The sequence below is a fragment of the Equus quagga genome, chromosome 17 (assembly GCF_021613505.1).
Source record: "Equus quagga isolate Etosha38 chromosome 17, UCLA_HA_Equagga_1.0, whole genome shotgun sequence".
Taxonomy (NCBI): domain Eukaryota; kingdom Metazoa; phylum Chordata; class Mammalia; order Perissodactyla; family Equidae; genus Equus; species Equus quagga.
In genome coordinates, this window is record NC_060283.1 from 24,097,065 (window position 1) to 24,114,693 (window position 17,629).

A 17,629-nucleotide genomic window follows, 5' to 3' on the forward strand; every position below is an offset into this window, starting at 1 on the left:
ATGGCTTTTACTTTCTCCCCTCAGCTGCCACTCTTTTCCTCCATCATTCTGCCCCAGTCCGCTGGCTTCATGCAGGCTAGGCAAAGACACACTCAGGCCAGAGAATCCTTGCACTAGCGGTTCCCTTTAGCCACTCTTTCCCTTATATCTGCTTGTCTAACTCCATCTCCTTCAAATCCTCACAGATCACCTCTCGAGGAATCCTATTTAATACTGCAGTGCCCCTTTCTACCCTGCCACGATTCCAGGTCCCACTTAGCCTACTGTACGTTCTCTGCAGCATTCGTCAATTTCTAACGTATATAATTTACTTGTATGTTGTTTACTCTCTGTCTCCCCTTGGTAAAATGCAATGTTAAAATGCCACAAAGGTAAGGATTTATGCATTTTGCTCACTGATAACCACAAGCATCTGAAATAGTGCTTGTACATAGTAAGCTTTCAATAAAGAGTAAGTCAAAGGGGTGTGTTAGGCTCTGGGGATATATAGTGGTGAACAAGATATGCAAACTCATGGAGTGTACATTCTACGCAGAGCCCGATAAATCTACTTTCAGAGAGTAGTGAGTGTTACGAGGACACTGATGCATTCTAATGTAATGATGTCTAAGAGAGCTGGCATAAAAAGAATTGTTGGAAAAAGTCTCTGAGGAATTAACTAGAGCTAAGACCTGGATGATGATTTGGTGCCAGCCTAGTGAAGATCTCAAGAAAAAGCATCTGAGATTGGAGGCAAAAAAACCTGCAGAACACTTGGCTTTAGGAATGCAAGGCTGTGCTAAAGAATGGGCTGTCTAAAAGCTCATAGCTTCCTAATTTCAAACCCAGAATTCCTATATTCCTCATCTTTTATGACAGTGAATTACTTTCAGTAACTCAAAGAGCACCACGCTCTTTCTGATACTGCCACATGTTTCCTCTGTCTGGAAGATCATTGTTCACACCCACACACACCCAATTCACCTCTGGCTGATTGGTCCTCCAGGTCAGACTAGTCCACTCTCCCTGGGAAGCCTTTCCTCCCAAGTTGGGGACAGGACCATCCACCGGTGTGCTCCCTCAGCTCACTATCCATCCCCCAATTTTAGAAACTATGAGAGGGACTCAAATCAGTTCTGGATAGGTAGAATACAGCAAGTGAGATTTAATTCTAGCAAGTGGGATGGAAACTAAGACTAATGAAATCTAATTTATCAAAAACCTAAGAAATTGTATATTTATTCCTAGAAGTTGTACATTTATTTCCTAAAACAAGTACAACCACAAACAAGAAAATCCAGTAAAATTCTGGTCATCATAAAGAGTTGGTATTAGAAACAAGATCTGAGACAAAGCCTAGATAGAATACTACATATAGTTCCAGTTTGTATTCCTCAAGAAATACCTAAGTAGAAAAGGAACAGAAAAGAGCAAATAAGAGAGGAGAGAATGGTATTCCCATAAAATTTTGCATGCTATAAAGTGATGAGTAAAATAAAAAAAAAAGAATACAAACTCACAAAAGGTTTGAATAGAATGAACTTGGATTTAATCATAAAATCAGGATATTGAAACTTGGGTGTACATGAGGGAGTAAAAAAAGCTGGGGGTGGGTGTTATGACCTTTAGCTACTTACAGAATGAACAGTCACAATACAATTACTCCATAGAATGTCCTCCCCAGATGTATCAACAGCTGCAAGCATCTGGATAAATTAATGGCCAGTCAGTCTGTATCAGGAAAATTCTTTTGAGGCTGACCATCACGCTGTCCTCAGAGCAGCCCTGGTGTCATTGTGAGAATCCTGGGCTGAATGGACACTTGGTCTCATCCATAGTAGTCCTCAGGCTTCAGACTGCCTGATCTATTTGGCAAACTATTTCCAAATAAGATTACTATGTTTATCCTCTGCTCCCCCTTTGAAAATGCTCCTCACTTTGCATATAGCAGCTGGGGAGATAGAGCTGTACAGCCAGCCTTCCTGCAAAAACCAGCCTCCCTCCCTATCCAGCCTCAACCTGCATCAATGCAAAACTGCTCTAAAGGAATTAATACACGTAGTATGCTGTCAGTAATTCCCTCCATTCCTGCTCGAAAACGCTGCTTCACTTATCAAGATAAGTATTTCCGTCTCTCCTTGAATCTGGGCTAGACTTATTACTTTTCTTTGACCAATAGAATGCAGAAGTGACACTTTGCCAGGTCTGGGCCTGGCCCTCAAGCTTCTACTCTCACTCTTTTGGAGCCCCGAGCCACCATGTAAGAGGCCCCTGTACCTACCCTGACTGACAGGCCCAGCCACCTCCAGCCATTTCAGCCACTCCAACTAAATCACTAGACATGTGAGTGGAGCCATTTAGGGACATTCTGGCCCCAGCTGAGGTCCCAGCTGAATGCAGCCTTATTATGAGTGACCCCAGCCAACAGCAGGAGGAGCAGAACCACCACCAGCTGGGTCCAGCCAACAAACTGAAATACAATAAATCATGTTTTATAGCTTAAAATTTAAGCCTACTAAGATTTAGCTTTGTTTACTAGGAAGTAAAAGATAATCAATTAACAGAATTTAAACCAGAGTGCTAACTCTCTCAGGGTTATTTATATCTTAAGTATTTTCTCTAAAGGAATAAACAGTATAGAGATCTGTTGCAACTTTCAGATAAAATAGCAAGTTATTAATTAAAATTAATAATTTCCAAGGAAGGAAATTAATAATCCAGACATCATTTTATCATTGTTCAATTCCTGGATTCAAAAATTCTATAATTTATCAAATACCGTATGATTTCACTCATATGTGGAAGATACACACAGATACAGAAGGGCAGGGGGTAAAGGGGCACACATGTAGGGTGACGGATGGAACTGTTTGGTGGTGAACACGATGCAGTCTATAGAGAACTCGAAACGTAATGATGTACACCTGAAATTTACAGAATGGTATAAACCAATGTGACCTCAATAAAAAACTCCTATAATTTATAATGATAGTAAATAAGTTAAAGGACCTATGTGCTAAAATACTTAATGGTTGAAAGACAAAATTAGATGTTACAGGTTTTCCTATCATTTGTTCAACTAAGAATTCAATCATAATTTAGAGATATAAGCAGTTTTGTCAACTACCATCTTATATTTCTAAAGGTTTTATCTAAGCATCTAAAAGAGAAAACATGTAATTAAAATGGAAAAAGAAGCATCAGGTCTTAGAACAACAAAAAAGAAGGGTAACAAGTAACAGCTATCTGGATTTAGAAAATTAGTAGCAATTTTATTTAGGTTAGGATTTTTAACTGTTTTATTCACGTAAAATGGGAAAGCTACCTTTCTAGGGGCAAGAAAACTAAGTCAACACACTAACCACGTTAAGTATGGAAGCTTTATGGAAGATAAAAATAGATTTGTATGGAAATGCTTCCTGCCATGAGATGCTAACAGTCTAACTAATTGAACAAAGAATTACTCAAGAGTTTAGCTGTTCAAACTTTACAAAGTAATATCACAAAGTAACATGTTACTAAAGGTCATATTAGTGTTACAGAATTCAGAGGAGGCAACTCAGAACTTGACAGACTGGGATTTGAGTTGTACCTTAAAGATTTGAAAAAGGAGAGCAAGGAAAGGATTTCAGGCAGTGAACAGGAGAAGCAAAAGAACTTGCAAGTGTTAGCGTGTGATGCTTAAAGCAGTTCACTAAAAGACGAGAGCGGAACTCAGCAGTCAGGACCTGTGGAAGGCAGAATTCTAAGATGACCCCCAAGGAACCTTGCCCTCATAAAACCTCCTCCCTTGAGCGTGGGCAGAACATGTGAATATGATATCGTTCCTGTGATTTACCATGGCGTGTGGCAAAAGAAATTTTTGCAGATGTCCTTAAGGTTACTCCTTAGTTGATCCGGGGTTAATCAAAGGCAAGATTATCCAGGTGGACCTCATCTAGTCACATGAGCCCTTTAAATCTGGGCCTAAAGATCAGAGGTGGAAGAAGTGAGAGATTCAGGCAGCGGAGATTTTCCCGCTTGCCTTGAAGGAACAACTGCCACGTTGAGAGGGAATGGCCATAATCAGCAGCCAGCAAGAAAACTGGGACCTCAGTCCTACAATGGCAAAGAACTGAATTCTGCCAAGAACTTGAAGGAGCTTGGAAGAGGCCCCCAAGCCTCAGATGAGACTGCAGCCTCTCATCAGGCATGGGAGACACTGAGCAGAGAAGGCAGCCACACCACACCCAATTCTTGACCCATGGAAACTGTGGGATAATAAGCGTGTGTTCAACTGCTAAATTTGTGGTAATTTGTTACATAGGAATAGAAAACGAATACAGGATCCCAAAGGAGAAGGGTTACCTTCTAGGAAAAACAGAGGTGGATGGCACATTAAAGCTGTCAAAGCTATAATTCTGCCCCGTTACAGGTTAACTTGTGTCAAAGAAATCGCTGAAGGCCAAAATATGTGATATTGGGGCTTCTCTCAAACTCCTCACCATCGTTCATCCATGCTCAGGCTCTAGAGTCAGGTAGATCTGAGTCCAAAGCCGAGCTCTGCCACTTACCAGCCATATGTTGGCCAAATTACTTAACTAGGCTACGCCTGAGGAGTACACAAAGCTTAACAGGAACTATGAGTGCACAGTGCCCAGTACGTATTAAACTTTCAACAAACGTTAGATGATGATGACTGCCATTATTCAGCAGCTTTATCCCCAGGTAAGAGAGCGGACTTCTATGCCTTAAAATAAGATGCTGAGAACAAGGGGACTCCATCACTTGCCACTTCTCTATTTCAAAACTTTGGAACACTTCCTGTTTGTCTTTGTTTGAACTCCTTGGTATGACATACATGAAACCCTTATGAACTGCCACCAATTTCACCTTTACACATTTATTGCTTATTCTGCCTGAATCGGCACCTTGCTCCAAGCCTTTCACCTGGTTGGTTGCTCTCCTACACATGCGCCCTTATACACCCCAATTATCCTATATTTCAGTTGTTAACCTGCCAGCATCCCACTATATTGCAGATTGCTCAGTGGTCAAATTTCCATACCCAGATCCTAGCAGAATACTAGGAAAAACGCAAATAAGCCATACTTTTTTTTTTCTTGGTGAGGAAGATTGGCCCTGAGCTAACATCTGTGCCAATCTTCCTCTATTTTGTATGTGGGACACCACCACAGCATGGCTGACGAGTGGTGTGTAGGTTCTTGACCTGGATCCAAACAATGAAGCCCTGGCCACGGAAGCCTAGTGGATGAACTTAACCACTACACCACCAGACCGGCCCTGCTATACATTCTTTAACGAAATGAATGTGCATTACTTCAGTCCTCTAAGAAAAGCGGCAAGAAAAACCAACCAATGCTGGGGTCACTGCTACCACATCAGGAAGTAGTGTTTAACACTTGCCAATTATTTTTGTTTTCCAGCAATACACCAGCGTAGGGAAGTGGTCAAAATTCTCATCCTCCTTTTCCCAAAGAGAAAACCAAAAGCATAATGAGCTTAAATAAAAACTGACACACAAAGCTACAAGGCAGCCCGGAAAGACCTAAAACGACACATCTAACTAAAAGCCAGAGGCCAGCCAGGCGCTCCGCCTGCGCGTGGGTTCACTGGGGCGAAGAGCTTCTCAAACTTGAACGCACAGACCGGTCGGCGGCGCCTCCTGTTAAAAGGCAGCCTCGGGCGGGGAGGGGAAGGGCGAGGGCGCGCAGGTCCGACGCGGCCGGTGTCCAGCCCAGGCCTCCAGCAGGGCAGCCACCGGGAAGCCCTGACACCAGGCCGGGCCCGCTTCGGATGAGCTGTAAATGTGGAAGACATCCCGCCTTCGAAGGCTCAGGACAAAAATAAAACATCTCAAAGACGTGCACAGATCTCAAACTGAACTACTACTATATCGTATACAAAGGGTTAAACCAAGTGTGTCACTGATTTCCTTCTGTTTACCACTGACAACTACACACGTGGCTCGCGGCTGGCGGATTTCGCCTGGACAGCGCTGCCCCACGCTAACCACCCTCCCAATTGGGAAGCTTCCACCAGTGAGACCTCAAGAATAAAAGAGAACGCGTCTCTTCCCTTAGGTGTTTCGAAGGCATGCCTTTTACTTCCCAACTATTTTACACAACCAGAAAATAAAACAAAAACCGACGTTCAACCAAACTAGACAGGCCCTCCGAGCCCTTCTCACGGCGGCTCGGGCTCCACCTAGAACGCTCCTTTCCTCTCCCTCCGGTCCCCACGCTCCGAGATCGCGTCGCGCTCACGGAAACAATACCAAAACCGCGGTCCTCGACCCGAGGCCGGGCTGGCCGAGCCGCCCACACCGAGGCTGAGAAGCCGGGCGTCAGCGGGCAGCGCCCTTCGGCTCCTCCTCCTGCAGCACCGACCTCCCCAAGATGGCGGGCGGCGGGGGCCCGCTTCCGCTTCCGGTGTGAGCGGCCCGGCCGGGGGGGCAAGATGGCGGCGGCAGTAGGGGTCCGCGGCCGGTGCGAGCTGCCGCCCTGCTCCGGCCCAGGCTGGCTCCTCAGCCTTTCCGCGTTGCTGAGCGTGGCGGCTCGCGGGGCCTTCGCCACCACGCACTGGGTCGTCACGGAGGACGGGAAGATCCAGCAGCAGGTAGCGGCCAGGGCGTCCCTCTCCGCCCGCGCCCGCCCTCGCCCCCGGGGATCCCCGGCACGGCCCCCGGCTGTTTGGCTCCGGCGGCCCCGCCCCCAGCCTCGGTTCCCACGGTCCCCGCGCCGCGCCCGGGCGACCCCGGCGCTCAGACCCGGCACCGCCCCCTCCCCACTGGCGTCCGGGCCCTGGCCTCGGCCGCCTGCAAGTTCTCAGGCTTCCACCCCGGGGCCGCGCGCCGCGTGGGGAGGGTCGCCGGCTGCGGGGGGTCGGGCCCTGGGGACATGTGCTCGTGCTCGGGCTGTGACACCACAGATTCATTATCCCTGCCCCTGGTGCCTCCGGGGCCCACGTGTCACCTGCCCTCCGCAGGAAGTGGAAAGCAGGTGGCAGCGCCGGGGCGTGCGCGAGTCCCAGGGCGGTGACAGCTTCGGCGCCCCTGGGCAGTGGGTCATTTAATGCCACTTCCCCCGTCTCCTCTCGCACGTGCTGGAATTCGCGTGAGGCTGTAGTGGTCCCAGCTTGGACCGTGACCCAGTCCAAAGGGGCTCATGAGACAACACACACTCTCCTTGCGGAGGGATGCTGAAGCTGCTCAGGCGGCGGTGCCTGCATCTTTTCAGCTGTAACTGCCCTGGTTCGTTTCCCAGTGTACTTCGCCCTGTTTCATTACCTAGTTCCTGTGACCCAGCCCCGCAAGGAGGATGTGCGATTTCCTGGCTTCTTGTATGCCTGCTCTCATTCCTTCGAGGAGAGACTGCTTTTCTTACATAACTTTATGATCGCATTTTGTGAATGCTGCTGATGCCTGAAGAGTCCGCGTGTGTGTGTTCTGCTACAGAATCTTGGTAAACTTAAGGACTTCCAACTCGTGAGAGCAATCCTGCAAAGTCCAGCAAACCCTGACAAAGTGCAGGGTGTGTCGCATCCCGTTTCACCCACCGATCTCAAATGTATTAACATTGTCGTGTGAAATTACTGGATTTGGGGGCTGTGTGTAATGAATGGTGATAGGAACACAATGCAGGGTTTACTTTTGTGTAAAGTGAGGTTCGCGTTTAGTTTAGCCATGTGGTGGCAAATTTTCTCTCAAGTGTAATGAGTGAGTTCAACAATTTAAAAGTCAGCGTTGGTATTGGTGTGTGGTTTTCAGTACATCTGAGGAAATACTGACTTCCTATTGGGTGGCGTTTTCTCTAAACCTAACTTTCATTAGAAAAAATTTCCTTTCCGTGGCCCTACCAGCTGAGATTTAAGATACTGTGTGTGTTTCAGAAACCCTAGAAAACACTGCAAGTTCATCTCTTTAACAAAAGGTTGCAAGTCTTATGTGAGTTCTGGTTGCTTCCACCCTTTGGGTCCTAATGGTGATTTTCCCTGAGGTCCTCATGAAGGGATACGTGGATTTAAGTCCCTTCTGCTGCAATTTGGGGAGCCCTTCTCCTATCGGCTGTTCTGCAATATTGTTTTTGGTCACGGCTATTTATACCCTATGACATTGACTTCTCCTTCCCTTTTTGGTGTCCTGCCACTCAGCTGAGAAAGTAACCCATCTGAAAACTGAATGCTGGTAGAAATGTGTTATATGCTGAACACTGCAATGGGCAAGTAGAATCTGATTTGGGTTTTGTTTTATAACAAATTCCTACTTTTGGCACATTGGGTATATATGTGTTAGTGACGAAAGGTAGAGGTTGCTGGTAACTTGCCTCAGAAAGGGAGAAATTGGAAGAATCTTCTGGATCTCTGCCAAGTCACCCCTGCAGTAGGTAGTTAAGCTTAAAGTTAGGAAAGCAAGATTTTTTTACTGCATGCCTTTTTAAATTATCCTTTTTAGTGAATTTTCCAGTACTTTGCTACATAATATTTACAGTGTTAAATTCAGGCAACCACAAAGTGTTGTACCAGAAGAAATAAAGTTGGTGACTACAGTGTAACAATAAGAGGCAAGGAAAGAAAAGTGGGTTTAATCTGAGGAAAAAGCAGCACGTATAGATAAAGTAAGAGAGCTAGATGCCATGGTCAGCTTCTGAGTTCCACTCTGATAGCTGTGCATCCATTACCCATACTGCCCTTCCTGGCAATAATTTGAATGCAAGTAGAATCCAAACCTCAATTTAGATTGTAATTAAGTATCACATTTGGCTATACTTATTAAAGAATTGAAAGATTCCTTTGGTACCTGGATTTGGCTATACTGCAGATCTATTCATACGTTCAGAAACATAATTAATTAAAAGCTCAGTATATATGCCGTGTCCTATCTAACATACCAAATTCCTTGCTACTTATTTTTGGTTATAATATCTGAGTGAGAGTGGAAGTATGATTTCAGTTTTAAATTTGCCTAATATCAAGGGAACGGCTGAGGGCAAACTGAAATAGCAGATCTTAGAAAACTGGAGTGGCAAATACCTTCTGCAACTCTTCGCCTGATATTTAAACCTGTCCAAATTAGATAAAATAGGTCATTGTTTCTTCATAGTGAACGTGGCGAAGTACTTATGAATTAAAAATCTGAATTGCCCAAAGTACAGACTTAAATTGGGACATTTTCAATCATTATAAAGTTTTAAGTACAGTAAGCCGTCTCTCCCAGAAGAGAACGTTCATTTTCTATTTCAAGCCTTAGCAGATGATAAAGATCGGCACCCACAAGTTACACACTGCAGACCTGTGAACGTGCATATATATTGGAAGCCCTAGATCTGTAGGGCAGTTAAACTGGGGCTTCGTCAGAGCAAGTGGCCCTTCCTCCAGGCAGCCTCCTCAGAATCAAAGCTGGGGCTGCTCCTGGCAGGAGCAGGTGTCGAGGACTCAGCATGGCAGCTCAAGGAGTTGTTCCTTCCCGGAATCCCTGCTCCAGCTAGGAAGCATGCTTTCCATGTCTTTAAGGCTCTGTGTTTGCTGAGCTGCCACTGAACTCCCAGGAGTGTTGTCCAGGGAATCCTGGAGCTGGAATGTGGAGAGAATGCTCCAGTCACTAAGTTCATTTCCCACTGGGGTCAGGACACATGTAAGAAGAGGCCCCTCTTCAGCTTCTCTCCAGCTCTGCACTTTTCTCCCAGCTTTGGGCTTTGGCATACTTCTGAACCCCTGGTGTCCCTGTACCTGAAAACTAGTAAGACCCTCTTGCATCATTTAAGCAAGGGTCCTTAACTTGGAGTCCATGGACTTGAGGAGGGGCTATTAGAATCCAGTTACTAGGAGGGTGGACAGTGTCCTCTGGCCAATGGATCTTTGGGTTGACTTCATTATGAAGAATAGTCTTCAAGATAAATGCTTTTTGTTTCATTTTGATTTAATTTGTTCTTTTTGCTTAATTACTAGTGTGGCAGCATCTATTTTCTATTTTTATCAAGTATCTAGCAATTGACTTGCATTGAAAGTTAAATAAATTTTTGTGAATTAGCCTTAGAGCCTAACTACTATATATCGCATCATTTCTGTGGAAAAATTTGTGCTCCATGTTCTAAATTACCAGCTGACAGATGAACTCTTGAAATGTTACCAGTTTATTTGTTGTAGACTTATTGAATCAAGAAGTTGTACTTCTAGCGCTGGGTTCATTGCCTCTGCAGATTCTCTTTCTTCCTAAGTGGAGGTCTAAATATTTAAGTAAATAGAGTATTATCTTTATCAACTCCTTATAACATTATAACATCTGTTTTCTTGGTTACTGTTTCCCCTCTACTCCAGCCTTAGTACCATAGAATTTTAGATTTGGAAAAAATTGTTAAAGAATCTATGGTACAACTCATAGATGAGAAAGTCACCCAGAGTCACACAACTAGTGAATGGCACTTAGTGGTGACGAAGTGAAGATGTATTTATGTGCAGTAGCGTGCAAGGGAGCACTTTGTACTCAGTAAGTTTGAAGCGCTTGCTTGCCCTCTCCCCTAACACCTGCAAGTGAAGGTAGAGAAAGAAAAATAAAAGCAAAACTGGGAATAATGAAATGAACGTCTTCTCTTTTCCGATTTGCTTGTCCTCTGCGGGTTGTTTTGTGGTAACTTCAGATTGGGGGTGGCTGGGGGAGGGAGGGTCCCAAATAGGTGTGAATTAATTTGAGAGTCACTTAATCATTTTGCCTCCTATTGTGCAAATGTCTTGAGATCCCAGATCCTTTTAAATGCTCAGATCAAGTGAGGTTTCTGACAAAACTGATGCTCTGAAGCCTAGCAACCTTGGCAAAGAACTGTTTCCTAAGTGACTATTTCAGCACTACAACCTGAGGAAGTGCTCTTAGATTTAGTTGGAAAACAGGCTAAATCTTTATCTATTGGTCTTTAATAGCTTCTGCATGAAGGAGTGGTTTAATTTTGGTCTGATGTTAAGTAATATGGTTAATCTGGGAGAGGGCATCCATATGGTACTGTGCTGACAGCTTTATTTCAGTGCTTTTCAAAACTGCACCCATCTTTTTGTCACAGAGCACTGTTTCTATGTTAGCACACTTCAGGGATGTACCTGGACCCGAGAGGTTGTGATATTATTTACTAACTTGCCAGGCACCTGCTAAACCTTTGCAGTGTGTCCTAGACATTGGCATCAAAGTAATTCTCATTCAATCCATTTTTTTAGATATATCCCAGTATTTGTTTTCTTCTCATAAATTATCCATATATTAACTTTCTTTACACTGTAGAGTAGTTGTAGGATCTTGGAAATATAGGGACATAAATTACAACTTGAAATCCTCTTCCCAAATATTTATTGAACAAATGTTTATCGACTGCTTACTTTGCGCTAACCCACTGTGCTTTGATGATATGCTCTTTTCCTTGGCTACTGCGACTCAAAATTCTCATTTTTCTTTAGGGTGAGCAGAACACAGCTCCTTCTTAAACTTTTTTTCCAGGGGGTGCTCTTCTTCATACACTTATCTGCTAGATTAGCGGTTCTAAGACTTTGCACAAAAATAATCTGGGGTGCTTGCTCAAAATACAGATTCCCAGGCCACTCAGCGTGTCAGATTCATTAGGTTGGTGGTGAAGCCAAGGATTGTACATTTTTATCAGACTCCTCAGGAGACTATGATGCACGTGCGTCACAGATCATTCTGAGAGATTCAGCTTTAGATATCGCCCTTCCTCCAGCTTCTGTTCCAGCCTTTTCTTTTTACTCTCTACGTGTACCTGGGCAATCTCATCCTTTCTCTGCACTTAAGCTACCATATAGATGCTGAGAATATCCATATTTCTTTGTCTAACTCAGATCTTTTTCTTCAGAGTTAAAGATTCAAGACTTCTCTATTAACTTTTAATTCCATTCTATTCTCTGCATTAACTTTTCATTCCATTATTTTTTAATTCTCTAGGTACTTCAAGCTTAATAACACCAAATCCAAATGCATCTCACCCTATACCTGTATTCTGCCCTGTTTTCCCAAATTTAATGAAAGACGCCACCATTTACCATCCACCCATTTGCCCATGTCAGAAATCTAGTTGTCATCTTTAACTCCTCCTTCTTCCTTACCCCTCACCCACATCTTTCAATTTCACTTTCTAATTATATCTTACTGTTTTTTTTAAAGATTGGCACCTGAACTATAACATCTGTTGCCAATCTTCTTTTTTCCTTCTTCTTCTCCCCAAAGCCCCCCAGTACATATTTGTATATTCTACTTGTAGGTCCCTCTGGTTGTGCTATGTGGACGCCACCTCAGCGTGGCTTGATGAGTGGTGCTAGGTCCGCGCACAGGATCTGAACTGATGAAACCCTGGGCCGCTGAAGCGGAGCACGTGAACTTAACCACTCGGCCACAGGCCTGGCCCCTATATCTTACTTCTTCCAATAGCCACTACCATTACCCTACTTAAGGCCATCCAATTATTGCTGCAGCTGCCTAACTGCTTTCCCTGCCTCTAGGCTTGTCCCGCTTCCAGTCCCTTTTCTCCACAGTGCAATTCGAGTAATCTTTTGAAACCTTCTTGTTTTTGCTTAATAAAAATTTGAGTTACAGACGTAATGCATGTCATTGTAAACGTAAATGTCTTACATTGTGGGAGTATTTAAAGTCACGAAGTGAAGTCTTCCCACCTCTACCCATTCTTACTCCCCAAGGAAAACTACCTGTAACAGTTTGGTACAGATCCTAGGATATGGGCAAAATTCTTTAACATGTCTTATGACCTGCCCTTCCTTCTCTCCAGCCTTATCTCTGCTCATCCTTGTGTGCCCCCCCCCACCCCAGAGTATACACACATATACACTTAGCCATACTTAACTTTTTTTTTTAAAGATTGGCAACTGAGCTAACATCTGTTACCAATCTTTTTCTTCTTCTTCTTCTCCCCAAAGGCCCCCAGTACATAGTTGTATATTCTAGTTGCAGGTCCTTCTGGTTGTGCTATGTGGTACGTCACCTCAGAATGATGTGATGAGCGGTGCCATGTCCGCACCCAGGATCCAAACCAGCAAACCCCTGGGTCACTAAAACAGAAGGCGCAAACTTAACCACTCAGCCACAGGGCTAGCCCCTAGCCATACTTAACTTTTGTCAGTGTCCCCAGATAAGCTCTGCTCTCACTTGCTTCTGTGCCTCTGCACACATTCTTCCTCCAGAATGTCCCAATCTGGCTAACTCATGCCCTTTACAACTTTAACATCACTTTCTCGGAGAAGCTTCTATGATGCCCAAATTTGAATAAGCTTTTCCTTCCATGTGCTTTCAGAGCATCCTTTATTCCCTTATGAAAGCACTTACCATACCACGTTATGTCTATTTTCTTAGTAAATGCCCTCCTAGACTATTACATGCTCCGTGAAAGGAGTGGCTGTATCCATCTTCTCAGCAACTCCAGCATCTCTCACACTGCTTGATCATATAGCCTACAATGATATCTGTTGAATGGATGATATGAGGAAATGTGAGAAGTGCTTCCTGCATTTTAGGAATTTACTATTTGTCTGAATGAAGCCGTACAATACTCACTAATGTGATAGTCTTCTGGAGACTAGCCTAATGGAAGCCTCAGAATTCCAGAAGATCTTTAAAGTTCTAAATAACCCATCAGTGACTCTGGCCTTAGGCCTTCAAAACGAGTGCTGAACACAGGTGAGAAGAGCCATAATTTCAGAGATTACTCTTGCCTGTCTACTATGGTCAGGTTGTGTGTGCAAGGGAAGTCATCCTCTTGGTCGCTGATGTTATATCTAAAAGGTCAACTCTATTGCTCAGACATCAGAAAAAATGGAGAAGCGAGAAGAGACAAGAAAAAATAGTAAACGAGAAAAACAGAACCAAGAATCGGAAAGGGCAGAGGTGAGGTAGGTGGGAAATGAATGGCAGCCTCATGTTGAGGGATTCGGGTCTGCCGTGAGGTTCAGCAGTTGTGCAGTTCAGAAGCAGCACTGTTGAAACGAACAGAAGGCAATCTGACAGTGAGGAGGAGGCGGGCTTACCAGCTGGTCAGGTCGAAAATTAGAGCGGCTTTGCACGCCAAAGTGTAGGGAGCCGGCCGAGCTCCATCCCCTCCGTCTCTGCTCTCCTCTGCAATGGTAATAGCAAGGGGAGTTCCCCTGCTGAGGGCTCCTCCATAGCCAGACAGCTCCAGAGAACTGCTGTGCTCGCAGACTCTCTCCCTCTCTTCATTTAGGTCTCTTGTAAACCCACTCCAATCAGTCCTTGTCCCCATAGCTCTTGTCAGGATACCCGAGGTCTTCCATATTGCCAAAATCAGTGCTCAGTTCTCAGTCATCTTACTTAATCTTTTAGCAGCCCAGCGTTTGTCCTCATCCCATATTGAACTATTTTCTTACACGGCGTCCAGGACATACACTCTTGGTTTTGCTTCTAAATCCCCGACCATGACTTCTCCTTCTCCTCTGCTGAATTCCTCTTTTCTCCATGAGTCTGAAGTACTGGGGTGCCCCTTTTCTTCCCTCTGACTTGTGCTCACCAGATGATCTTATGCAGACTCATGGCATAAAATACCATATGTATTCTGAGAACTGCCAAATCCTATCTGCAGTTTCTCCCTGAACTCCAGACTCATATATCCAACTGCTTACTCAACATGTCCACTTCGACATCAAAAATACATCGTGTTCTGAACTGAACTCTTGATTTCCCACCTGTTACTAAATTGCGCAGGTCCAAAATCTTGGTCTATTCCTTGACTCTTTTTTCTCTCACATCTCATACCCAATCTATCAATAACCTGTGAACTTGACTTCCGAATCGTATCCTGGATCAAGCTTGTCTTTCCACCTCTGCTTCTGCCTCCCTCGTACAGCCTCTGTTTCGCTCTCTCTCCTAGCTTCCACATTTGCCGCATAGAGTCTGTTCTCCCCAGAGCAGCCAAATTGATCTTTTAAAAACCGTAGTCTGGTCATGTCACTCTCTTAGGGGTCATGCAGGAAGGGAAGCAAAGAGCATCAGAAAACCTTCGGTGGTTTCCCATCACACTTCAAGAATCAAACCTGGAGTTTTCACCATGGCCTGTAAGGCCCTGCAAGATCTGGGACCTGGCCCCCGGCCACCTCTCTGCCCCGGATGCCACTTTCCTTCTTGTGTGTTGTGCTCCAGCCACAACAGCCTTCAGATGTTCTTCCAAGCGCCGAGGTCGTTGCTTCTTGCTTCAACAAGACCTTTGTTCTTGCTCCTTCCTCTGCTTGAAACGCCCTTCTGCAGGCATCATCATGGCTCATCCCCTCTCCTCGTTAAGGTCTCTGTTCTTGTGTCACCCATTTTCTGACCACACTGTCTAAAACAACATCTCCTTCCATCACTCTGTCTTCTTACTCTACTCGATTTTTCTTCGTGACACTTATTACTGGCACTCTATTGTAATGTATACTTTATTGGCTATCTTGCTGCAAGAACATAAGCTCTATGAAGGCAGCAGCCTTGTTTTGTTCAGTGAAGTAACCCTAGTGCCTAAAGCAGTGCTTGACACGATGCACACTCAGGAAATGTTGAATAAGTGAGAGAGAGAGAGTGCGAGCATGTCTGTGTGCAGGCAGTATTTACTCCGGAAATAGCTCTTACATCCGCAAGATATCAGCAGATTGAAGGGCCACCGTTTTAGTAGTCTGAAGGAAGGAGGTGCGTTTACTTTAAACGGGACAGGCCAATTCATTCATTCTCTCTGTTACCAATGAAAGGTCTAGACAACCTAAGGCTTCTCTAAGAACATGGTATCTCTGAACCAGAGTTGTAAAACGGTGCCTCGGATAATCTACTTTCCTGCTGACTACTGGGATATATTACTTCTCCAACATACCATTTATGATATGCTCAAAGAACTTATATTTGAAATTGTGGCATTATTTAAATTAATTAAATATTATAGAAGCTTAAGTAAGTCGCTATTAAGAAATTTCTTTAAACATGTACCCCCAAAAGCATCTATTAAAAATCTATAAGATTGTGACAGTTTTATATAGGCCAAAGTATATATTTGCTTCCAAGACATACTGTTAGGAATTCACACTGGTCAGATCATATTGTGCCTCCCATATATGTTTACTCAGTAGTAACTACTTCATGAGTCTAACTTTTGAAAAGAACTCATTTGTGTATTTTTTGCTAACATCTTTCTTCAGTCCACTTTTCCTCTGAGACACTTAGTTATTTCAGTTAAAATCAGGTCACTGGCAAGAGGGACTCCACTCCCCTCCCCCCACGGTTGGTCCTTTCTACCTTTACCCTAATTCCTTGGTGGGGAATTGAGATGGGTAATTAATCTTTGGTAACACTCGAGAGTCGTACATGCCAAAAGTGGTCAAAGTCAGGAACATTGTTATTTGAGCCAGCATTTGCTGCGTGCTTTACTGGGTGCCTGTTCCTACACTTGGCACTCTTGGCTCACTCGTTCAATACATGTCTGAATGCTTTCTGTGTTAGGTACTCAGAACACAGCTGTGAGGGGGCTACAGGCCCTGCCTCCATAGAGTTTCTTTTCCTACGGTCATAGGTGGAAGTGACTCTAGTTAAGGATGTCAACCAGTAACATTTTTTGTAATAAAAACAGTTTAGTGTTTCACTGAACACTTTTATCAAGTGTTTTTTATTTGTTCTCTCATTTTATCTCGTACAGACCCAGTAGGATGTGGGTATTGATTGATCTCTATTAAAGAAAGAAATGCAGGCTGAGTGTGGTTAAACTCCTTGACCAAGGACATGCAGGAAGGGAGTGGCAGGGTGTGGACTCTAATAAAGATCTGACTCTCGAAACTCTGTTTTCTTTCTGCACTGCTAAACACTGCTACTAACATAAAGAAAAATATTTCTGTAGTTTTATTTGTAAAACAGTCATCAAGTTAAAATTTTCCTTTTTAAAATCTTTTCAATTCTGTAATTGAATTAAAGACTATAGAATACATGATCATTGTTGAAAAAAATTTTCAAGCTACTTAGCATGTAATAAAATGAAAAGTGAAAGTTTCATAACTACCCACAGTCATTCTTCCTGGAAGCAGTCATAGAGGATTATTTGTGTATTCTTCCAAAACGTTTCTATGAATTTGCAAACACATATATAGTTTTCTTTTAAAACACACAACTGGAAACATTTTGTCTCACCGCTAGCCTTTATTCACTTAATAAGACTTAGGCATCTGCCTATGTCAGAAATTGAAAGCTACCCTCTTCTCCCTTAAGACTGCGTAATATTTTGTAATTTATTTAACCAGTTCCCTGGTGATGGACATTTGAATTGTTTCCAGGTTTTTACTACCGTAAACAATGTTGCATTGAGTGAACATTGTTTCCGGGTCTTTACTACCATAAACAATGTTGCATTGAGTGAACTTGCTTACATGCTTCCATGAGTATGTTGCGTATATCTGTAAGATGAATTCTTTGTAATGGAATTTCCCGGTTCTAAAACTGCATTATATTTAGTTCTCTTAGATATTGCCAAATTGTCCTAAAGGGCTGCATCAGGAGTGTTTGAAAATGACCAACAGTGTTGAGGCTATGTAAAACCTTTGTTCATAATCCAGTTTTAGTGAAAGACCACTTATTCCATCCAGTGCCCTTAGCTAAATAGTGTTGTGGCCATCAGTAGAAGTATGAACAAAA

General features: G+C 43.7%; 1 protein-coding gene across 1 annotated transcript in view; it reads left to right on the forward strand.

Moving 5' to 3' along the window:
- Window positions 1-6,433: 6,433 nt before the first annotated feature.
- TTC17 (tetratricopeptide repeat domain 17) overlaps window positions 6,434-17,629 on the forward strand; it is a 108,355-nt gene continuing 97,159 nt past the window's right edge. Inside the window, exon 1 of the mRNA XM_046643753.1 lies at window positions 6,434-6,597. Within this exon, the coding sequence (XP_046499709.1) occupies window positions 6,439-6,597 (159 nt within the window). The 5' untranslated portion in view covers window positions 6,434-6,438. The remainder of the gene's footprint in view (window positions 6,598-17,629) is intronic.